Raw genomic sequence first — 24534 nt, 5'->3', positions numbered from 1 at the left:
CCCTCCCACCTCCCTCCTCCCTCGGCCCCCGACAACCCCAAAGTTAGCCCACTGGGCCACCGTAACTCATGTCCGCCGCTACCCAGAAAGAACCAAGGTTGGTGGGGGGGTGGGACCTGAGGACAGAACTAAATCGAGATTGGGTCGAGAGTTTAGGGGCGGAGTTTAAAGGCTAACTTCGAGCTGAGATTGGACCGAGCTTAGAGAGGCGGAGCCTAATGATGGAGCGGAAGGAGGGATTGGGTTGAGGGTGGGGCCGGTGCACGGATTGGGCGGTGTGCTCCGGGGCGGTGCCTAAGGGGGCGGTGCCGTGTCGGAAGTCAAAGGTCGGTAAATAGTGGTGATGTCATGCAGGCAAGATGGCGGAAGGGTGAGCTTGTCGTTCGGCTCCCAGGCGTTGGGGCCTGAGTCCTCCTGGGGTTTGGATTGCCTGGCCAGCGTGCCTGTGGGGAACAGGAGATCAGCGTGAGCTCGGACGGAGCCGAGAGGACAGAGTGGGGCGACAGTCCGGGCGGGTGGGGCAGCGGCCTGCGAAGCCACGGCCGAGGGACACCTCGGAGGGGGAAATGGAGGGTCGTAGTGGCACGGCGGGGCCGCCAGATGTGTCTGTCTTCCGCAGGGAGGACGTGGGGTGGTGGCGAAGCTGGCTGCAGCAGAGCTACCAGGCCGTCAAAGAGAAGGTAAGTTGGACCAGCGCCTTTCTTTGCCCGGTCGGGCTCTGCGCCGCCGTATTGCGACCTGGTCCAACCTGTCCTGCCCGACTTTTGGGGCCCTTGGCCTCCCTGAGGCTTACTTGAGCCCCACGTCCCCTGACCCCTGACTATGAGAAGGTGGGTCCCAACTCAGACCAGTGTAATACCAGCTACAGATTGTTTAAAAAAAAAACTGAAGCAACCCTTTCCAAAGAATCCATAGAAAAGAACTATTTATTCGAGCTCAGGAAATTGACAACTTCCTGGTGGGACCGAGGACATTGACTGCAAGCCTTGAAGGGTTCTAACAATGAAAAAACTTATTCCTATAGTCATTTGAATTATTAAAGTATGTGCCAACCAGCACACTCTGACACGTCCTGATGAAGAAGCAGCTGCAGACCTTACAAAGCTCAGAGTCTGGTGGGGAGACAGTCATTAACCAAATAGTCAAAAATGGCTGTTTAAGTCAGTCACCTAACTACTCAGGAGGCAGAGATCTGAGGATCACGGTTCTAAGTCAGACCAGGCAGAAAAGTCAATAGTGGAGGTGTGACAGAGCACCAGCCTTGAGCACAAAAGCTAAAGAACAGTATCTAGACTCTGAGTTCCAGCCCCAGTGTCCTCCCCCCCCCCCACAAAAGGCTGTTTACTTACTGTTATATAGTAAGTGCTGTGAAAGGAGAGTACCAAAATGTTTGTCCAGTCTAGGTAATCAAGGACGTGACAGGAAAGGGATGAGGAAAGGCTATCCAAGCCAACCTGCCCAGACAGGGTGAGGAGCAAGAACCCAGGCCAGTGAAGAGCTTCAGGCATACACACTGATGCCTGATGAATTCTCATTGAATAATGATTTGCAAAGAGGGCTGGAGAGCTCCATACTCATAGAGTGGAAATCTTTGCAGGCTAGCTAAGCAATCCCTGTAAGATAAACAGCTCTTGTCCTTACAGTGGGTAATGCTAATGGATATTCAGTAATTTGTTTAAAAGAGCCCATTTGGAGCTGGGAAGGTGGCTCAGTGGTAGAGTGCTTGCCTTGCATGCATAAGGCCCTTGGTTCGATTCCTCAACACTACATAAGCAGAAAAAGCCGGAAGTGGGGCTGAGGCTCAAGTGGTAGAGCGCTGGGCTATAGCTGAAGAGTTGAGGTACAGTGCCCAGGCCCAGAATTCAGGCCCCAGGACAGACAAAAACAAAAACAAAAAACAGCCAATTGGGTTGTGGAAAAATTATTATCTACTGCAAGCAAGCAGAGTGAGTCTTGCTTTAGGAAGACTCAGCCATCCACTCTCTGGCAGCATTTTTTTTTTTTTGGGTGCCAGTCCTGGGGCTTGAACTCAGGGCCTGGGCACTGTCCCTGAGATATTTTTGCTCAAGGTTAGCCCTTTACTTCTCTGAGCTACAGCTCAGCAAATTAGAAAATACCCAGAGCTGTTTATGTTAATGATGAGAGACCCAGAGTAGTGCGCTTACTTTTGATCAGTAATCATGGAAGGAAAGTAACATTCAGAAGTTTTGCAGGAAAAAAAAAACGTTTTGCAGGAGGGCCTCCTGTGTATTTCTCTGAGGGATGTTCTTGCCTAAACCAGGAAAAAAAAAAGTTTTGCAGGAGGGCCTCCTGTGTATTTCTCTGAGGGATGTTCTTGCCTAAACTAGGAAGGTAGTTGGTCAGCCTAAAATTGGAATTCCCAGTTTAAAGCAGGAGAGATGATGGATATTGTTTCTGCTTTTTTGGAATGTAAAGACTTAATTTTCCTTTCTTATATACTACTTTTATATGAACTTCAACACATTATTTAACCTCTTGAGGCCTTAGCTCAAGTGTATAATGAAAATAATTCCTACCTAATGTGATTGTCATGAGAATTAAATGAAATGAGAATTACATGAATATAATACACAAAAAATAATTCTTAGAACATTAAATACTTACAAGCATGTGTTAATGCTAGGAAAACTCTTGGGCAGCATTATCAGTCTATTTTCTACCCTTTTCGTTTGTTTGTTTTGGTCAGTTGTGGGGCTTGAAGGCTGGGCTTATGTGCTATTCCTGAGCTCTTTAGCTCAAGGCGATTGCTCTGCCACTTGAGCCACAGCGCCACTTCCTTTTTTTGGTGGTTAATTAGAGATAAGCATCTCAGACTTTCCTGCCTGGGCTGGCTTTGAACCTGGATCCTCAGATCTCAGACTCCTGAGTAGCGAGGGTTACAGGCGTGAGCCACTAGTGCCTGGCCCTTTTTTGTTTTTATGTGGGGCTTGAACTCAGGACCTGTGCATACCCTTGAGCTTCTTTTGCTCAAGACTAGTGCTTTACCACTTGAGCTCTACTTCCAGCTCTTTGTAGCTAAGAGTCTTAAGACTTTCTTGCCCAGTCTGGCTTTGAACCAGATCTCAGCCTCCTGAATATGCTAGGATTATAGGCCACCAGCACCCAGCTCCAACCATTTCTTTTCTTGGTCTTTGGTTCCTTTCCTGGTCTTACTTCCTGTCCTGATTCCATTAGGGCCACTCCCATTAACATACCTGGTCCTTATAGGTCTGAGAGGGCTGTAATTTCCTTCCTCTGCTCCTCACTTCCTCCTGTTGTGTCCTATGTATGCTCATGAATGCTAGCACATACACACTAATAGAGAAGGGCACATTGATCTTTGGTTCACCAAAGACCTGACCTCATCTGAGCCAGAGCGCTCCTCAGAAAGCCTTTCAGCTTTGAATTTGCTTCAGAAAGTCTTCCCTCAGCCGGGCGCTGGTGGCTCACGCCTGTAATCCTAGCTCCTCAGGAGGCTGAGATCTGAGGATCCTGGTTCAAAGCCAGCCCGGGCAGGAGAGACTGTGAGACTCCTATCTCCAATAAACCACCAGAAAACCGGAAGTGGCGCTGTAGCTCAAGTGGTAGAGCGCTCGCCTTGAGCTGAAAAGCTGAGGGACAGCGCCCAGGCCCAGCGTTCAAGCCCCACGACCGACAAAAAAAAAAAAAAGAAAGTCTTCCCTCATGGTCCTGTTCCACAGCTCTGTCCCTTTCATTCCCACAAGACAACCTCCCATACTTTTTGAAATTTGAGGTCAACACATGATCTGAATTTACTGAAGCCACTGCCTATAAACTTATCTGTAGTCATACTCTGCTTCACCTACTGCTTGCCAAATCTAATGGGTGGTTTTTCAACTCTTATCTTCCTGGACCTGCTGTATTCAAAACTAGTGATTACTTCTTTTCCTTGAAACTCTTGACATGGTTTTCACCCAATTACCATATATATCTCTAGTTTACCTTGTGATTGTGAGCTCCTGTTCCTCTGCCTGCCCCATAAAGGTGGGTTCTGAGGATGCTTGTCTTCAGCATACTTCTCCATTCACTGTCAGACTCTTCTGTGGGTGTGCTCCTCCCTTCATGTTAAGGTGATTTCTTTTTTTTCCCCCTGTGCTTCAGTGTTTGAGGTTCGCTTCTGTTGGATGACTCTCTTAGATATCCAGCTATCACCTCAGATTCTATATGCCCAAAGTCATTACTGGAAATGGACAGCATCCAGCAGTATAGGTCCTTTGAAATTATTTGGTACATGATAAGACAGACAGACAAATATGCTTGTAGGTGGCTCGTGCACTGCTTTTGGCCATCTTCCCGTGTTGGTAATTTTGTATGGCCTGCAGATGTTATAAGTATCCAGATGGCCCTTAGCAGAAAAAAGGTTTCCCACCTCTGCTCTAAACCTTCTCTTCATTAGTACTTTTTCACCTTGCTGGCAGTACTTGATTTAGTCAGTCACCTGTTTTATAGCCAGTTCTCCTTCCTTGATTGTTTTACTGCCTATCTGTTTAATCACCAGGTTCATGTTTTTCACCCCATCTTGCCCCCCTCGTAGGTTACTATAATAGCTTCCTGTTTTCCCTTACTCTCCTAATTTTGTCACCCTTGGACCAATCCTCTAAGCATTACTAGAGTAACCTAGAGTGAAAGGGAATCTCACATGTCCCACCTGCTTCACCTTTGGTGGCTCCTCTACCAGAGAAAGGCAACCTCTCCAGTTTTTTTTTTTTGCGGGGGGGGGGGGGGGAAGAAGGGGGGGAAGGGTGGGAGGGTAGGAGGGTAGGTCAGTCGTGGGGCTTGAACTCTGGGCCTGGGCACTGTCCCTCAGCTCTTCAGCTCAAGGCTAGTGCTCTACCACTTAAGCCATAGCGCCACTTCCGGTTTTCTGGTGGTTTACTGGAGATAAGAATCTCATGGACTTTCCTGCCTGGGCTGGCTTTGAACTGTGATCCTCAGATCTCAGCCTCCTGAGTAGCTAGGATTACAGGTGTGAGCCACTAGCATCCAGCCACCTCTCAAGCTTTGTTCCTCACCATTTTTGCTTTGGATTTTGTGTTCCTCAGGACTGAAATGCTTAAAAGCTTCAGTAAACCCCGTCCCCAGAGTTCCTTAGCTGATTTGTATTCTTTTTTTTTTTTGTTGTTGTTGTTGTTGTTGTTGTTGGTCATGGGGTCTGAACTCTGGGCCTTGGGGCTGTCCCTCAGCTCTTCAGCTAAAGGCAAGTGCTCTACCACTTGAGCCACAGAGCCACTTTTGGCTTTTTCTGCTTATGTGGTGCTGAGGAATTGAACCCGGGGCCTCATGTATGCAAGGCAAGAACTCTACTACTGACCTACCTTCCCAGCCCCTCCTGTTCATTTTTAAAGAGTTTTTTCCAGGCTTCCCTTCACCTCAACCTTCACCCTTCACCCTACCTCCCCATAAAGTGTCCATCTCTGCTGTGTCCCTGCCCATTCTTCTGTTATGTGAGCACTTCCCCAACATACTGCAGCCTTCTTACAGGCCAGCACCATGTGTATTTGTTTGTCCTCAGAGTTCACATTTAGTGGAGGAGACAACCATTCATGGAATAATCATGCTAATGGTTGCATAATTAAAACTGCCTTGGTACATGTAACAAACAATACGTTCTGATTGGTTTATTTTTTAGAGGGCAGGGGACAGCACTGGGGTTTGAAATCAGGGCCTTGAGCTTGCGAGCTAGGTGTTCGCCAAGCAACAGTGTTTGAGCATGTATACCAGGTGAGCATCAGTGAGTAAAACATACAGTCTCTGCATTCATGCTTTATCTAGGGACAAGGACAGTTAACAAGTAATGGAGAATTTACAGTATAGTAGATGTTTAAGAAGAAATGAGCAAGGGGTGACAGAGTAGCTAAAGAAATAGAGAGCACCTGCTTAGCAAACACAAAGCCCTTAGTTCAAACCCTAGGACCAGAGGGGTAAATTTGAGTAGGAGAAACCAAGTGTGAGGAGGGATGGAGGAAGTTTCCCTAGGGAAGTGACATTGAAGCTTAGACCAGAATGATTAACATGAGTTAACCTGGTGAGAGGGTTCAGTCATGTGTTTTCTTGCTTGTTTGTTCTGAAGAGTTAGCTTCAGGGAGAGGAATACTATGTTTTGGTAAAGACCTTATTCTCATTCAGGTACCACTGGCTCACACCTATAATTCCAGTTACTGAGGAGTCTGAGATCTGAGAATTGAGGTTCAAAGCCAGTCTGGGTAGACAAATTTGAGAGACTTATGACTAATTAGCCAGCAAAAAGCTGGAACTGCAAGCATGGTTCAGGTGGTAGAATACCAGCCTTGAGCAAAGAAAGCTTATCAAGAATGAGAGGCCCTGAATTCAAGCCCCAGTAGCTGCACAGAACTCACTTTTTCAGTTTTTTTCTACTCCTGGCTGGTGCTCTACCACTTGAGCCATGCTCCCAGGGTTTTTTTTTTTTATTAGAGATAAGAATCCTAAGAATTTACTACCTGGGTTGTGAGCCACCAGTGCCCAGCTTCTCAAAGTCTGTTTTATTTACAGAATGTGTCCCACTTTCCCAATCACTGACCTGGGCTGCCTTCCACATTTATGAGGAAAAAAACGAGGACCAGATGAGACTTACTCGTAGCCCCACAACTGTGAACTCCTAGGCTGAGACACAGTCCCTGTGCCAAGGAGTAGGGGTCTTTTCTCTCTCTGCTAGCAGTAATTCCAGGTTGTGGAATTGGGGAAGTTAGCATTGTTTCTGAGCTCAGGCCCCCATGTCACTTGCCATTTCCTTTTAGCTGTCTGGTTCTGAAGGAGCACAGCAAATAAGAATGAGGTGATAGGCCAGGTACTGGTGGCTCATGCTTGTAATCCTAGCTACTCAGAAGGCTGAGATCTGAGGATCATGGTTCAAAGCCAGGAAAGGGCAGGAAAGTCTATGAGACTCTTACTTCCAATTAACCACCAGAAATCAGAAGTGGAGCTGTGGCCCAAGTGGTAGAGCACTTGCCTTGAGCTGAAGAGCTGAGGGACAGCACCCAGGCCCAGAGTTCAAGCCCCACAACCAACCAAAAAAAAAAAAAGAATAGGAGTGATGGTGCTCCGACAGCTGTCATCCTTCTCTATCTTCCCATAGTCCTCTGAAGCTTTGGAGTTCATGAAGCGGGACCTGACGGAGTTTACTCAGGTGGTACAGCATGACACGGCCTGCACCATCGCAGCCACAGCCAGCGTGGTCAAGGAGAAGCTGGCTGTAAGTACTGTCCACACCTTGAGTGACTGCCCCTCACATCCTGCCCTGCCCTGGATCCTGGTGAGGACCCCCAACTTTTTGTCCTTAGGTGACTGTTTTTTCCTCTATGTGGGGAAACTATAGAAATACTCTCTTATTTTGAAAGAATTTTGCTTGTCACACACACTGTATATATGTGTATATATACATATGCACACATATGTATATGTATGTATATATGTTTACATATGTGCAAACACACTATATGTGCATGTATTTACATATGTGTGCATATATTGCACACATATGTGCATATACCTACTATTTTAGCAAAGTCATTGCAAATAAGAGCCGGGTGCTGGTAGCTCACGCCTGTAATCCTAGCTACTAAGAAGGCTGAGATCTGAGGATTGAGGTTCAAAGCTAGACTGGGCAGGAAAGTCCGTGAGACTCATCTCCAATAAACCACCAGAAAACTGGAAGTGGTTCTGTGGCTCAAGTGGTAGAGCGCTAGCCTTGAGCCGAAATGCTCAGGAACAGCACCCATGCCCAGAGTTCAAGCCCCACAACCAACCCACCCCCCCCCCCCAAATACAAATAAAAGAGTAGTAAAAATAAAAAAAAACATTTCCCAGATATAACTGTACATTTCTTTTTCAAAACAAGGATCATTTGATTGATTTTTTTTGGGGGGGGGGGAGGGGGTCTGGTCGTGGGGCCTGAACTCTGGGCCTGGGTGCTGTCCCTCAGCTCTTCAGCTCAAGGCTAGTATTCTACCACTTGAGCCACAGCGCCACTTCCCAGCTTTTTTCTTTTTGCTTATGTGGTGCTGAGGAATTGAACCCAGGGCCTCAGGCATGCAAGGCAAGCGCTCTACCACTGAGCTACCTTCCCAGCCCCAAAACAAGGATCATTTGAAATTGTAGTTTTGTGGTCTTTTTTTTTTTTTTTTTTTTTTTTTAATTGTATTTTATTTTATTTGAGAACATACTGTACAGGGGGGCTACAATTACATGGGCAGGATAATGCATACATTTCTTACCAAGCATTGCAGCCTCCTCCTTTGTTTACCCTTCACTTCCCTTCCCCACCTCCCCCCTCCCCCCCCTTTTTTTTTTTTTTTTGGTTCAAGGCTTGGGCTTGAACTCAGGGCCTGCACGTTGTCACCAACCAACCCTGCCTCTCCTCCCCTCCCCCCAAATCTAACACTCTACCACTAGAGCCCCAAGTCTTTCCTGCTTTGGTGGTTGATTGGAGATAAGTGTGTCAGTTTTGTCTGCTCAGGCTGGTTTCAGACTGCAATCCTCAGATCTCAGCTACCTGAGTAGCTAGGATTACAGGCGCATGCCTGTAATCCAAGAGCATGTGACTTTTGTCCTTTTTGTTGTTGTTGTTGGCCATAGGGCTTGAGCTCCAGGCCTGGGCACTGTCCTTGAGTTCTTTTCCTAAGGCTAGCACTCTACTGCTTTGAGCCCCAGTGCCACTTCCAATTTTCTGGTAGTTAATTGGAGATAAGAGTCTCATGGACTTTCTTATCCAAGTTGGCTTTGAACCATGATTCTCAGATCTCAGCCTCCTGAGTAGCTAGGATTACAGGTGTGCACCACGCCCAGCTCTTGACAATTTTTGATTAGCCTAATTGGCTCTGATATTTTGATGAAATAGCCACTCAGATTTCTGCTCTGATCTACACAGGACTACTTTGACCCTTTCTGTATCATTATGAATAGAGGGCTCTGTTTCCTTCCCTCTCCTTCAGCCCCAGAGATAGGGTACAAAGTTGTGAGCACTCTTCTGTCCCCACAATTGGTACACCTTTGCTCTGATGCTTTGTGCTCCAGATCCCAGATTGCAGCTTGCCTCTGGAACATTTGTTCTATTGCTTCTCTCTATAGACTGAAGGCTCCTCAGGGGCAACAGAAAAAGTGAAGAAGGGGTTGTCTGACTTCTTAGGGGTGATCTCAGACACCTTTGCCCCCTCACCGGACAAAACCATTGACTGCGATGTCATCACCCTGATGGGCACTCCCTCTGGCACAGCTGAGCCTTATGATGGCACCAAGGTATTTACTGACAGTGTTCTGAATATATGTTAGGTCTTAGCTTCCAACTCTGGTCCACTCATAAGAACAAAAAGGGTTGGGAATGTGGCTTATTGGTAGAGTGCTTTCCTAGCATGCATGAAACCCTGGGTTTGATTCCTGAGTACCTCATAAACAGAAAACATAAACAGCCAGTAGTGGTATGGTGGCTCAAGTGGTAGAGCATTAGCCTTGACTAAAAGAAAAGCAGCTCAGGGACTGTGTCTAGGCCCTGAGTTCAAGCTCCAGGACTGGCAAAAAATAGAGAACACCAATAAGGAGAAGATACTTACTGTATCATTAAACCCCTAATTGCATCACCTAATGATAATCTGACTTCTTGTTGGTCTATAGCCCTCCATTTCTTTTTGTTCAAACACAGGTAAAGATAGGTTGGAGTTTTTATTTTTTAACAAATAGGCACTTTATGTTTTGTTTTTGTTTTTCTGCTGGTCCTTGGGCTTGAACTCAGGGCCTAGGCACTGTCCCTGAGCTTGTTTTGTTTAAGGCTAGCACTCTACCACTTGAGCCACAGCGCCACTTCTGGTTTTCTGGTGGTTTATTGGAGATAAGAGTCTCACAGATTTTCTTGCCCAAGCTGACTTTGAACCGTGATCTCAGCCTCCTGAGTAACTAGGATTACAGGCGTGAGCCACTGGCCCCCCCGGCTTGAAAGTTATTAAGTATAAGATTTTAAGTTGTGACAACAATGACTCATCACCAAAACCATTTGCTGAAGTTCTGTGCTTCATGTAATGCTGAGAAAGATAAACATTTCTGTTTATCAACTGAGCTCTGCCCCCCTGTGGCCCTAGTGGGAACATAGCATATATGACACTTGGCTGACCAGTGCCAGAATTTGAATTTTAAAATTTTTCATTGCTAGAGTATTGAGCCTTTTGCCTAATAAATGCTGAGTAAGCTACCTGCCACTCTACTCCTAGCCCTAGAAATGATTGATGAATGGTTTCAATTTAGGGATAGTAGGATTATTTCATGACTTGCCACTAAATTTGGACCCTATTAATATAATTGCATTTTCTGTCTCTCAAATTTCACCTATTTTAGCATTTTAAACAATTTTATAGCCTGCTTACTTTATTTGTATAGTTTCCTGGTGTAGAATATTGAGTTAAAGAGCACTTTTTGGGGAGCCCCAGTTCTAGGTTTTAGTCCAGTGCCATGGGCCCTGTGGGTTTGTGGAATTGGGTTGTGGTTGATATCCTATATAGAAGGATACTTTCTATGTCCAGCTTGCAGAATTTCTTTTTCCCTTTTCTGCCTCACAGGCTCGTCTCTACAGTCTGCAGTCAGACCCAGCAACCTACTGCAATGAACCCGATGGTGAGGGGGTAGCAGTGAGGGACTTGTGGGGCAGGCAGCCCAAGAAGGGATGCATGGTGGGCTCAGTTTGTCTCAGGGCCAAATACCTCCTAAGTTGAGGATTCACATACCTTTCATCCTGGGATGGTTTGGTGGTCCTTCTTCCTCACTGCCTTTACTCCAGCTCTGTCCTCTACAGAGACTTTGCTTAAAAACCTTGCTCTTTACTCTCTTTGCCCAGCCTCCTCCCAGCCCTTCCGTACCTGCATTTGTTTAGTTCCTGTTCGCTAAGACCCTGTCACTCAGTGAGCCCTATGCTGGGAACTAGAGACCAGGAAGAGTCAAACCCTCAAACTGGCCCATTCTTCCAGGAGCAGGCTGTTAAGAGGGAGACAAAGGGAAAGGAGAATCAAGCAGAGATGGTAAGGAGTAGAGTGCCTGCTTCTGCAGGAAGATAGAGAACACTAAACCAACTAAATGAGCCTAGGAAGTGAACTTGAATTGAGGACTTAATAATGAATTAGAGTGGGTACCCATGGCTCAAGCCTGTAATCCTAGCTGCTTAGGTGTCTGAGCTCTGAGGATCACAGTTCAAAGCCAGCCTGAGCAGAAAAGTCCATGAGACTTTTAACTCCATTTAACCACTAAAAAGCCAGAAGTATTTCAAGTGGTAGTAGCTCAAGTGGTAGAGCACTAGCCTTGAGTGGAAAAAAAAAGCTTAGGGACAGCACCCAGGCTCTGAGTTCAAGAACCAGGACCAACAAGAAAGAAAAAGAGAGGTGGGGAGGGTGAGGGAGAGGATGAATTAGTAGTAAATTAAATGTTTTATTTTTAGAAGGAGGGAAGGGCATTCAGGCAAGGCAATGGTAGATCTGAGCAGAGAGCTCGTCACATTTTGGTGACACTGGATTAAAGAGAGTACATGGGATAGTGAAGGCAGGCTGAGTGCTGAGAAAACCAGGTACAGAGAGCTGTTTGTGCCAGGCCAAGCAGCTTTAATTTGGCTCTGAAAGGTTCGTAGTAGTAGTTCTGGTCCTGTTTTAGTCACAGAGGCCTTTTAAAAACCTATTGAAGCCGGGCGCTGGTGGCTCACGCCTGTAATCCTAGCTACTCAGGAGGCTGAGATCTGAGGATCGCGGTTCAAAACCAGCCCGGGCAGGAGAGACCGTGAGACTCCTATCTCCAATAAACCACCAGAAAACCGGAAGTGGTGCTGTGGCTCAAGTGGTAGAGTGCTCGCCTTGAGCTGAAGAGCTGAGGGACAGCACCCAAGCCCAGAGTTCAAGCCCCATGACCGACAAAAAAAAAAAAAAAAACCTATTGAAAATGACAGCTTTTTTTGTGCAGTGTGGGAATTCTTTGACCCTTTGAAAAGCATCTGAGGACCCTACAAAAAGCCCTCCTGTAGAGAATTGTTGGAGGGTTTTGAGGCTTGGGGTAATCACTTATTGAATCATGAAGTAACCTTTGAGGCCATGTTGTAAAGGATGAAATAGACAGACAGAGATGAAGTAGGAGGCATGATAGGAATCCCTATGTCAGAGGCAAGACCAGAGATGGTATGGAATGGAGTGCATGTAGGAGACACTGGGTAAGTAAGAGTGAGTAGACAAAGGAGGAGTTTCAAATAGCCCCCAGGTTTCTGATGGGCAACTCAGAAGAAAAATGAGCACACAGATTTGCAATGAATCTGAAGCTCAGCAGAGTAGTCTGGGTTGCAAAAATAGTCAGAGGGGCTGGGGATGTGGCTTAGTGGTAGAGTGATTGCCTAGCATGCATGAAACCCTGGGTTCAATTTCTCAGTACCACATACATAGAAAAAGCCAGAAGTGGTGGTATGGCCCAAGTGTTAGAGCCTTACGCAAAAAGAGCTCAGGGATAGCACCAAGGCCCTGAGTCCAAGCCCAGGACTGGCCAAAAAAAAAAAAAAAAGGGAGAGCTGGTCACTAGTGTGTCATATCTATAATCCTAGCTACTTTGGAGGGAGAGATCTAGGGATCAAGGTTCAGAGCCAGCCCCAGGAAGATAAATCCAAGAGACTCATCTCTAATATTCAGCAAAAAATGTCAGAAGTGGAGGCATGGCCCAAGTAGTAGAGCACCAGTCTTAAGCAAAAAAGCCAAACAAGGGGCTGGGAAGGTGGCTCAGTGGTAGAGTGCTTGCCTTGCATGCATGAGGCCCTGGGTTCGATTCCTCAGCACCACATAAACAGAAAAAGCTGGAAGTGGCGCTGTGGCTCCAGTGGTAGAGCACTAGCCTTGAGCTGAAGAGCTGAGGAACAGTGCCCAGGTCCAGAGTTCAGGCACCATGACTAGCAAAAAAAAAAAAAGCCAAACAAGAGCACAAGTCCCTGAATTCAAGTCCCAGTACCAGTACCAAAATATTTTTGAATAAATTTAAAAAGAGGGAGGAGAAGGTTAAAATTCATGGTTTAGTGAAGATTATCTTATGAGTAAAATAGAAAGTGAGAAGAGGTAAGGAAAGGAAAGGAAAGAAAAATAAGCAGCCCATGAAGACTCACAGAAACCAGGAGCTCCTGGTCAGAATTGATTTGTGCAGCTAGATGAGAGAAGACAGGAAAGCAGCCAGTGACTGAATCCTTGGATCCACTGGTGACCTGAGGACAGCTATTTCAGAGATGGGGACTCAATAGCCAGGTGCAATGGATTAAATGCTAGCTGGGGCATGAGAAAATGGAGAGCACATCATTTTCTACAGATCACTGAGGTGCTACACCCTCATCCTAGTAGGGCCCAACCACTTTCTCACCTTGACCTCTCCCCAACCTTGGGCCAAAAGAATAAAAACCTTAAGTTTTCTTTATTGCCCTTGTCCAGCCTTAAGTATATTCTGTAGGCCCCATGTTCTTTCCCCAGACCCAGGGATCTGACCATCAGCGTCTGTCCCCCTGCAGGGCCCCCGGAATTGTTTGACGCCTGGCTTTCCCAGTTCTGCTTGGAGGAGAAGAAGGGGGAGATCTCAGAACTCCTTGTAGGCAGCCCCTCCATCCGGGCCCTCTACACCAAGATGGTGAGGGCTCAGTCAGCAAGATCTCTGCTGGCTCCAGGCTTGAGGTGTTGGGAAGTGGGAGGGACATATGCAATGGGAAAACATGCCAGACTGTCCTGAGCCAAGAATCTGCATAAAAGAGGCAGGTTGGCCAAGGCTCTGGCTCTCAGAAAATGGTAAGAAAGGGAAGGGCCAGCAAAGCCAGATGGGAGTTACTTTGTCCTTTCTTGGCCAAGCTCCAAGGGAAGGTGGGTGTGGCTCAAACAAGGTGAGATAGAAGAACTTGTACAGTTAACTGCAAAGCCACTTTCTCAGTCTGCAATTCAGAGCCTGGGGGCAGACTGATAAGGCTGGGGACCCAAAACCTGCACAATATTTACAAATTCTCACCTCTACTTTGCCCTCTATCTAGGTTCCAGCAGCTGTTTCCCATTCAGAATTCTGGCATCGGTATTTCTATAAAGTCCATCAACTAGAGCAGGTATGCTGGTCTAACTTGGGAGGTAACCGTTCAGCCTGGGGTACAGAAAAAAAAGCAGGCTGAGACTAGGAAGAGGGTACCTTGACTGTTCTTAGACATTCCTCCCCTTTCTGCAGGAGGAGGCCCGAAGGGATGCCCTGAAGCAGCGGGCAGAACAGAGTGTCACTGAAGAGCCTGGCTGGGAAGAGGAAGAAGGTAAGTGGTGTTGAGGTGTGGTAGGGAAATGACAAGTCTGTCTGTGAGGCTCTAGCCAGTGAGCACAGTATATGTGCTGAGCATAGGTGGATAACAGAATGTCAAACAAGGTTGGTGGAAACCTACGTTTAGAGAAATCACCACTGTCATTTGGACATACTGTCCTGGACCAATTACTTCATTGTCCCTGGGAACAGAATGAAAAATCCAGATTTTCCCTTCCTCATTTTTTATTTAATTTATTTTTTTCTGTCAGTTTTGGGGCCTGAACTCAGCCTGGGTGCTGTCCCTCAGCTCTTCAGCTCAAGGCTAGTGCTCTACCACTTGAGCCACAGCACCACTTGGGCTTTTTTTTTTTTTTTTTTGCTTAGGTGGTGCTGAGGAATCAAACCCAGGGCCTCATACATGCAAGGCAGGCACTCTGCCACTGAGCCACCTTCCCAGCCCCCCTTACCTTTAAATAAGACTGTAGGATCCTGTCCCAAAGCCAGCCTGGGCAGGAAAGTTCCTGAGACTCCTTTTTTTTTTTTTTTTTTTTTTTGGTCTGGTAGTGGGGCCTGAACTCTGGGCCTGGGCGCTGTCCCTCAGCTCTTCAGCTCAAGGCTAGCGCTCTACCACTTGAGCCACAGCACCACTTCCGGCTTTTTTTTTCTTCTTGCTTATGTGGTACTGAGGAATCGAACCCAGGGCCTCACGCATGCAAGGCAAGCGCTCTACCACTGAGCCACCTTCCCAGCCCGTTCCTGAGACTCTTTTCTCCAGTAAACTACTCAGAAACAATCTGGAAGTGGTGCTATGGCTCAAGTGGTAGAGCTTAAGCCTTGAGAAAAAGAATTTTAGGGACAATGGCCAGGCCCTGAGTTCAAGCCCCAGGAATGGGAGGGTGGAGGGAAAGGATACTTTTATTTATTTTTTTTAATTTTTTTTTTTTTTTGGGGGTCCGGTCGTGGGGCCTGAACTCTGGGCCTGGGCACTGTCCCTCAGCTCTTCAGCTCAAGGCTAGCGCTCTACCACTTGAGCCACAGCACCACTTCCGGCTCTTTTTCTTTTTGCTTATGTGGTGCTGAGGAATCAAACCCAGGGCCTTGAGCATGCAAGGCAAGCGCTCTACCACTGAGCCACCTTCGCAGCCCGATACTTTAATTTATTAAGTATTTATACTATACTATCTTCCCAGCCTGTGCTAAGAGCTTTATATGTATAGTCCTTACTGTGTAGGAAGGACTCCATTGTCACTTTCACCATTGAGGCCGGAAGTTAAAAGAGAAATGGGCTTGCCAAATTATGAACTTAAGATGTAGCACAGCCCAGTCTGAACCCCAGCTAACCCACTTTCAAGCAGCCCAGCAGAGCCCTGGAAGCAAGCAGAACTTTGACTACAGGGAATGTCTGCAGAAGAACCATGTTGGGGCAGGGGTGAAGGAAATGGTGCTAGTCTTCATTGGAGTAAAAAATTTGGTTGTCTTGAAGTTGGCTGGGGTCACTGCCCTCTGTTTTCTACCTTTCTTTCTCTACAGAGGATCTTGTGGGCATTTCACCATCTCCAAAAGAGGCAAATATTCCTGTGACCAAAACTTCTATATCCCCTGAAGGAAGGCCTGTCCCCCAGGGTTCCTGTGAAGAGACCCTTGGGACCTCAGTGGAGCCCCCAGCAGAGGTGACTCCATCAGAGAGCAGCGAGAGCATCTCACTCGTAACACAGATTGCCAACCCTGCCACTGCACTTGAGGCACCAGTGCTACCCAAAGACCTGTCCCAAAAGCTGTTTGAAGCATCTTTGGAGGAACAGAGCCTGACTGTGGATGAGGGAGAGACTGGTCCACCACCCCCAGTTCCCTCCAAGCCTCTAACCCCAGCTGGTCGCCCCAGTGGCCCAGAGCCTAGGCCTCCAGCCAGAGTAGAGACTCTGAGGGAGGAGGCACCTACAGACTTACGAGTGTTCGAACTGAATTCAGATAGTGGGAAGTCTACCCCTTCTAACAATGGCAAGAAAGGTAGGTCTGGCAGCCCAAACTTGGGGTGGGCAGGCCAAGAAAGAGTTGCCACCTTAAAAGGTAGATGTGCCTCTTTGTTCTTTTCACAGTTCTAAGAGCAGATTTTCTTTGAGCTACTGATGAGGACAGTATTTATTGTTACGTATTTTAATTAAGTCTGTCATGCACATGGTCTCTGAAAGAAGGCAGCGCCATACATTTGGGATTAGTGTCAATGAAGTAGGGTGTATGCTAAGCCTTGTACTAAATGTCACATGGCATTTCAGTTTCATCTGCACCTCACAACCTATGAGGTCAGCACTGTTATCTTCATTTTACAGGGAAGAAAATGAGGCCCAGAAATGTTAGGTGACTTGGTTCCTCATTGTATAGCCTGCCTGATTTTATAGCCATGCTCATAACTGCTATACTCTGCCAATATCTGTCCTTTTGGACAGTTCAACCTTGCCTGGGTTGGGAGTTCTATGATGTTCATACCAGCAGGGTCTTCTCCCCTTTGGAACTTTGGAAAAATGTCAGCTTCCCTAAACGTTCATTATTATTAGGAAATAAGTAAAAGCTCCACATACTATTTAATGAGAATGAATTTGGGGTGACCCCGCTTCCATTATAGAGCTTTAGTTTCTTATCTGTATCAGGGAGATTTAGACTAGACACTACAATTTATGTCAAAGAGCAACCTCTTTAGCTCCAGGAATTAAAGGACAAGGATAGACATAATGTTAGCTTGTCACCTACAGAATCCCCTCTCTGGAGATTACCAGTTGTTAGCAAGACTGCCCCACCCCACTTGACACACATGCTGCTCTTGGCACTAACACTTAGTACCTGTCACAGCCTAAAGCTTGTCTATCAGGTGAGGCCTGGCCTACTGCACAATGAGGGACTGGTTTGATGTAGTGGATGGACAATGGACCCATCCTGGCCTTCTCTTCTTGCTGATGGAAACTTCAGGGTTTCCAGTGTCTTAACACAGTGCTTTCTTTTTGCCTGGTTCAGTGAGGTCATCCATTCAGCTCCTGCTTGCTCTTTATGAGACATGAGGGGGGAGGGGCAGAAGTGGAGATCTTTGTGATGAAGCATGAAGCAGTATGGGACAGGCTAGATACTGGAGGTGTTGAGAGAAAGAAGGAATCTGAGCATCAGCGCTGTCTCACCGAGGAGACAGTTTTGGAGAGGTGGGGCAGGTGCTGGTGGTAGTCTAGGCTGAAGGCATGTTTAATAGGTGATGACAAAACTCCCTTGACAACTCCGGTTGTCTCCCTGGAGAGGGAGGTACAAGAAGGGCAGATGGATTGGTTCTTGAGCAGAATTTAAGAGCTTAATATCTTAAGCTGGAATCAGAAGTTTGGACCTCGTGCCATAAAGCAGCAGATAGAGAGGCTAAGGCTTTCTGTATCTAAGGCTCTTGGTTCAAGTCTCAACTTTGCTACTAAGCCACATGACTTCAGAAATTTCTGATTTTCTGTAAGCCTCTATTTACTCCTTTAATATATTGAAGGTAATTGTTTTGGGATAGACTTTCTCAGGAAACTTGGGAGATCTCTGACCTGGGAAGTGAAGATAATAATAGCAAGAGGTAACATTTGTTGAGCATTTTCTATGTGTCTACACCTATGCAAAGCACTGAATGTGCCTATCATTCAATCCTCCCCAAAGCCTTCTAAGAACTGTGCAGTTTCTCATCTTTTGTTTGGTAGAAACCTAAGATCACTTACCCCGAGATCACTAATTTTTGAGCAGCATGTAAAATAACCATGTAGAAGGGTAAAAGAAGGTGATGGGCCTGACAGGTATAGTAACTTGGCTGGATGGGTAGCATCAGGGCCCTTTGAAAGTATGGGGATTTAAGTTCATACCCTGGGTGCTTGGTAGGCACGCACTCACCCCTTGAGTCTTGCCCCTTTTCTTTTTGGGTTATTTTTCACATAAGGTCTTATACTTTTTGCCCCAGCTAGCCTCAGACCATAATCCTATCTGTGACTGGGTTGACAGTCTGGAACCACTGTACCCAGCTTGTTTTGTTGAGATGGAAGTCTAGCTAACTTGCCTAGGCTAGCCTCAAACTTCTTCTCTTATCTCCATTTCCCAATTAAATAGAGAGCTATGCTACACCTGATCTTGAACTCATCTGGGGCTTGAACTCAGGCCTGGGCACTGTTCCTGAGCTTTTCCTAGTCAAGGCTTACACTCTACCACTTGAGCCACAGCTATACATACCTCCTGGGGTTTTTTTTGGGTCCGGTTGTGGGGCCTGAACTCTGGGCCTGGGCGCTGTCCCTCAGCTCTTCAGCTCAAGGCTGGTGCTCTACCACTTGAGCCACAGCGCCACTTCCGGCTTTTTTCTTTTTGCTTATGTGGTGCTGAGGAATCGAACCCAGGGCCTCATGCATTCGAGGCAAGCGCTCTACCACTGAGCCACCTTCCCAGACCCTACCTCCTGGTTTTTGAAGATGAGTCTCGCAGACTTTCCTGCCAGGCTGGCTTTGTACCTCAGTCTACAGATCTCAGCTTCCTGAATAGCTAGGATTGCAGGTGTAAGCTATCAGTGCCTGGCACCTTGTCTTTTGTTTTTTTTTTGAGGTAGTATCTCACTGTAACCTGGCTAGCCTATAACTCACAAACTTCTTGCCTTTGTTGCCTGAGAGCTGAGATTATATCCATGTACCACTACACCCAGCATTTCTTTTGTACTTTTTCCCAGCTACATTCAGTTGCAAAGGTGCAGGCACAGAGCAGATGGGAAGTTGGATTTAACTAGAGTCCACATTTAATAAGGTAAAATCAATGTAAGAGGGGCTGGGAAGGTGGCTCAGTGGTACAGTGCTTGTCTTGCATGCATGAGGCCCTGGGTTCGATTCCTCAGCACCACATAAACAGAAAAAGCTGGAAGTGGCACTGCCGCTCAAGTGGTAGAGCGCTAGCCTTGAGCTGAAGAGCTGAGGGACAGTGCCCAGGCCCAGAGTTCAGGCCCTACAACCAGCAAAAAAAAAAAAAAAAAAAAAAATCAATGTAAGAAAAGGAAAGTATATGTAAGAAATGATCAGAATGTGGTCTTGTATTCTTAGCTGGGTAGGGGAGGGAATGAGAGGGTAGTGAAACAATTAGAGCTAAAGAATTATAGGTTCCATTTGGAATTGGGCTGCAAAGAGAAAATGTACTGGTTGGAGAGGTGAAATTGAGATGGGGGAGTTGCAGAAAAGGCACTCAACTACTCTGTGTTGCCTTGAGTACATTTGAGGGCATGTGAAAGGAGGAGCTGTGGATATGATGCACAGCCACTCTACTAGTCAGTTTGGTGGGAAAAGCCAGTGACTTAGAACAGGTTACAACAGTGGGAATGTAGTAGAAGAAAAAATTTCCCCTTTAGCAAAAAAATTCGTGATTTTGCGTTGTTTTTTGAGGTACTGGAGATCCAACCCAGGTATTCATGAATGCTAAGTAGGCTTCCTTTTTTTGGGGGGGGGGGTCCAGTTGTTGGGCCTGAACTCTGGGCCTGGGCACTGTCCCTCAGCTCTTCAGCTCAAGGCTAGCGCTCTACCACTGAGCCAACTTCCCAGCCCCCTAGGTAGGCATTCTTATCACTGAGCCACACCCCAACCCAGGAGGAAATCTTAAAAGAATGATGTTAGTCTTGGTAATACATTCCTAGCACTCAAAAGACAGAGGCAGGAGGATCAGGAGTTTGAGACCAGCCTGAGCTATCTAGAGAATCCCAGGGTAACCTGAGTTATATAGTGAGACTTTCCAAAAAAGAAGGCTGGGTTGTAGCTTAGTGGTTGTAGCATGTGCAAGGCCCTGGGTTTAGTCCCCAGCATGAAAGAAAAAAAAAAAGATGGAGGTTTGGGAACTGTGACTCTTTTCCCTTACACACCCATATCCTCAGATGACACAAAGCATGGCCTTTGGGTACAGCAAGACCCTGTGTCATTGCAGAGTTGTTTCCACCTGCATTATGTCCCAGGGTTTATCTGTTCAGCTGCTCAGTCAGGGGAGAGAAGCTGAGGGCAGGTCTAAAGCCCAAGGCCCTGGTTTGAAGGCCTTCACCATCAACTATAGAACATAGAAGCCGTTTTTGTCTGTCTGAGGAAGCAGAACCACTTATGCAAAATAAGATTAATTGTAACCTCGCTCTGAGGTTAGTAGTCAACTGAGAACAAAAACCAGGAGGAGTCAGACTCTGTCTTGAAGTCCTGCGTTGTATAGATCAGGTGTCATATGCACAGTGCAATAGAGAGCTTAGCACACTCATGATGTGACAGGACAGGGTGGCAAGAAGAGGCCATTGGTGGCCAGATTCACCTCCAACCCTGCTGGTGAAGCCTTCATTCAGTGTATAAACTGCAACTGGTATATTTACCCAGAGGATGAATGTGACATGCTTCAAAAATGAGCTGGTAGGGCTGGGAAGGTGGCTCAGTGGTAGAGCGCTTGCCTTGCATGCATGAGGCCCTGGGTTCGATTCCTCAGCACCACATAAGCAAAAAGAAAAAAGCTGGAAGTGGCACTGTGGCTCAAGTGGTAGAGCGCTAGCCTTGAGCTGAAGAGCTGAAGGACAGCACCCAAGCCCAGAGTTCAGGCCCCACGACCGGACCTCTCCCCCCCCAAAAAAAAATGAGCTGGTAAAGCCTGGCACTAGTGGTTCATGCCTATAAATTTTAGCTACTCAGAAGGCTGGGAAGGTGATTCATTGGTAGAGTACTTGCTTAGCATGCGTGAGACCCTGAATTGGATTCCTCAACACCACATAAGCAGAAAAAACCGGAAATGGCGCTGTGGCTCAAGTGGTAGAGCACTCACCTTGAGCTGAAGAGCTGAGGGGCAGCGCCCAGGCCCAGAGTTCAAGCCCCACAACCAACAACAACAACAAAAAGAGGCTGAGATCTGAGGATCACAGTTCAAAGCCAGTTCAGGCAGGAAAATTTGTGAGATTTTTCTTTCTTTCTTTCTTTTTTTTTTTTTTTTGTCGGTTGTGGAGCCTGAACCTGGGTGCTGCTTATGTGGTGCTGAGGAATTGAACCCAGGGCTTCATGCATGCAAGGCAAGCAGTCTACTACTGAGCCACCTTCCCAGCCCTATCATGAGATTCTCATCTCCAATTAACCACCAGAACACCAGAAGTGGCACTGTGGCTTAAGTGGTAGAGTGCTAGCCTTGAGCTGACAGAGCTCAGCGACAGTGCCAAGACCCGAGTTCAAGCCCCATGACCAACAACAACAACAAAAAAAGAGCTGGAAGGATTTGCCCTAGCATTTAAGCCTAATGAGGGGATTTCAGGTCCTGAAGACTGAAGGAAATGTCATGCCACATCCACACCTCTTAGGTGAAGAGTCAACTCCCAAGTCAAGCTACCGAGCTACATCAAGCTACACTAGAGGGTACATATTCACTGTGTACATATGTAATTGTTACTTTACGTTCATATTTTAATTCTTTTTCTCAAACTGCAGGCCCACGTCTCCAAAGAATCACCCAGTTTGTAAAGCAGAATCCTGGGCGACCACCTGGTTGCTGAATCCCATAGGGGACTGGAGATAGGGAGGTTAGGAATTACATTCTGATAAGTTTTTCCAAAGTTCTTTGCAAAGACAGTGATTTTATCCTAATTTTATAAATAGACTGAAACCCAGAATAATTTGTCCATGACTGTACAGTAGGTCTAGGAGTGAGTGATACTCCACCAGGTCTGCTGGCTCCAGAGACCACAACACTCATGATGAGGAAGAAGGTGCAGTGTTAGCCGCTTGTACAGAATGCAGAGCAAGCCAATTTATGTAGTTCACTTCTTACTGATAACTTTCACATGGAGGCTTTTAGTTTGCCTATTAGACCATTCCCAAGTAGCAATGTTTATGACAGTAGTCTAGACACCATACTTTAGTGGTGTAGATTCATGTAGATAAGGAGTTGGTAAACATTGCCTGGGGCCAGGTCACAAATGTTCCCATACAGTCTGTATGGGAACTACTGAGCTCTGCTGTGAACACGTGAGAGTGGCCAGACAGGTAAACAAATGGATGGCTTATTCTGGAATTTTACTTCCAGAAAAAGGTGGTAGGCTGGATTTGATCCCTGGGCCATGATTTCACCTACTGGTTTAGAGAAAGGGTCTTGGAATATTCATTATTCACCTGCATGTTCTGGGTACCAGGAATACATAAGCTCCTGGTTCTCCCATTGTAGCCTCTGTGTTATTAGTAAGTATGGTAAATGTGACTATGTAATATATTAGAAAGTGATAAATATGCTGGAAAAGGTTGAAGAAAGGTGAGGTTGAGGAAAGCATGAAGGGTTGGGAAGTTGGCCTTACAGATAACCAAGGAGGATTCTGGTATAGAAACAACCACTAAAAGGCATTGCCTCGTATCTGCCAATAGGAACCAGGTCAGTGCAGGTAGAATGGTAAGGAGAAAGAGGCTCATGTTTCTCCTTGTAGATTCATGTGGCTCCTTGAAGGCCTCTGGGCCAGTGTGCTTCTCCACTGTTTTTTTCAGTATTGGGGCTGGAATTTAGCTTTGTGCTTGCTTTATACTCTGCTACTTGACACATCTCCAGTCCACCTCTCCATTCTTCACTTGCCTTTTCTAACTTAATGGTTTCAGACTAGTTTGCCATAATATAAAGTTCTCCAGCCTCCCTTTAAAAAGTCATATTTTCTGTCAGGTAACTATTATCATCCATTTGTGTTTTTCTCTATTCTGAGTTTTCTTCACTATAGTGTATCACTATAGTGAAAATCGTTTGACCACTTTTTTTTTTTAACTGAATTAATACTTTTCCTTAGACTCCTAGAAGTGAAATCACTAAGCCAAGAGTAAAGTAGTCTATAAAGACTACTTTTTAGCCAGGCTCACACCTGTAATCCTAGCTACTCAAGGGGCTGAGACCTGAGGATCGTGGTTCAAAGCTAGCCCGAGCAGGAAAGTCCCTGAGACTCTTATCTCTAATTACCACCAGAAAATTGGAAGTGATGCTGTGGCTCAAGTGGTAGAGCACTAGCCTTGAGCTGAAGAGTGCAGGGACAGTGTGCAGGCCCAGAGTTCAAGTCCCACGACTGGGGGGGCGGGAATAAAAGCCCATTCTTGTAAGGCTAGAGGCATGGCTTAAATGGTAAGTACCAGCTGTGAGCAATAAAGCCTCATGAGTGCCCCTAAAGGAACAGCAAAAAGCTGTGTTGTATATTTCCAGCTGTTTTAAAGATTGTTATTACATCTAGTAAAACCCTTGAGATACCCCCTTCCTGTCCTGTGTTGCCTTTTACACTGTGATTTGTGGTTTCAGGCTCAAGCACAGACATCAGTGAGGACTGGGAGAAAGACTTTGACTTGGACATGACCGAAGAAGAAGTACAGATGGCACTTTCCAAAGTGGATGCCTCTGGTGAGGTGAGTGAGCCCAGTCAGCCACAGGCAAGCCAGGCCAGTGGTGCCAGGCTCCAAGACACTTCCCATAAAACTGTGCTGTCCACTCAGAGAGTATCCCTGCATTTGGATGAGCTAGCAGGCTGTACAAGAAGTAGGTGAGGCCTAGCTCTCTACCCCCTGACAATTGTCAGTAGCAGCTCTGCTTTTTTTCAATTCAAGAGTGGATGAATGAAAAAATCCTTGGCCTTAGCTTTGTATCATAATTTACCAAGGAACTACTTAACAGATACTAGCCAGGTGCCAGTGGCTCACATCTGTAATCCTATCTACTCAGGAGGCTGAGATCTGAAGATGGTGATTTGAAGCTAGCCCAGGCAGGAATGTCCATGAGACTCTTGTCTTCAATTAACCACAAAAAGCCAGAAATGGAGCTGTGGCTCAAGTGGTAAGAGTGCTAGTCTTGAGCACAAAAGCTCAGGGGACAACTCCTAGGCCCTGAGTTTAAGCCCCAGTACCAGCACAAAAAAAAAAAAAAAAAAAAAACATACATCAGGGTCAATCTGTAATCCCAGCACTCATAAGCATAAGCTCAAGGGGCAACTTGGACTACATAACAAGACCCTGTCTCAATATGGATACATATATAGCTACAGATAATGAGCCCTGCCCAGACCTTATGACTTATGGTTCCCAAATGTGGGGCCTCAGCAAGTTCCTGTCCTTAAAGACAAAAGACCAATGTGATAGACAGCAAGTCACTCACTTGACCTTTCTTGATCTAATACATGGAATTGATGATACTACTTGACTTATAAGTTACAATGAGGTATGCATGTAAACAGGTCAACCATGGTGACTGGGTTATATAGTAGCCTTC

At 46.3% G+C, this 24534-nt stretch overlaps 1 protein-coding gene across 2 annotated transcripts in view; it reads left to right on the top strand.

Moving 5' to 3' along the window:
* Nucleotides 1-24534, top strand: part of Bsdc1 (BSD domain containing 1) — a 28485-nt gene continuing 3951 nt past the window's right edge. Inside the window, exons 1-10 of one of the 2 annotated variants that reach the window (XM_070008767.1) lie at nt 1-97; nt 620-680; nt 7115-7231; nt 9106-9273; nt 10581-10635; nt 13529-13644; nt 14036-14104; nt 14221-14299; nt 15817-16293; nt 23575-23678. In XM_070008767.1, the coding sequence (XP_069864868.1) occupies nt 69-97; nt 620-680; nt 7115-7231; nt 9106-9273; nt 10581-10635; nt 13529-13644; nt 14036-14104; nt 14221-14299; nt 15817-16293; nt 23575-23678 (1275 nt within the window). In that variant the 5' untranslated portion in view covers nt 1-68. Of the gene's footprint in view, nt 98-330; nt 371-619; nt 681-7114; nt 7232-9105; nt 9274-10580; nt 10636-13528; nt 13645-14035; nt 14105-14220; nt 14300-15816; nt 16294-23574; nt 23679-24534 lie in introns of those variants that run through there. The other variant, XM_070008768.1, reaches the window with a different exon arrangement.

This window comes from Dipodomys merriami, unplaced genomic scaffold (genome assembly GCF_024711535.1).
Source record: "Dipodomys merriami isolate MVZ:Mamm:240054 unplaced genomic scaffold, mDipMer1.0.p SCAF_71, whole genome shotgun sequence".
In the NCBI taxonomy this organism is placed as follows: Eukaryota; Metazoa; Chordata; class Mammalia; order Rodentia; family Heteromyidae; genus Dipodomys; species Dipodomys merriami.
Note: the sequence above shows the minus strand (reverse complement) of the source record. Positions and strands in the feature narration are given on the sequence as shown.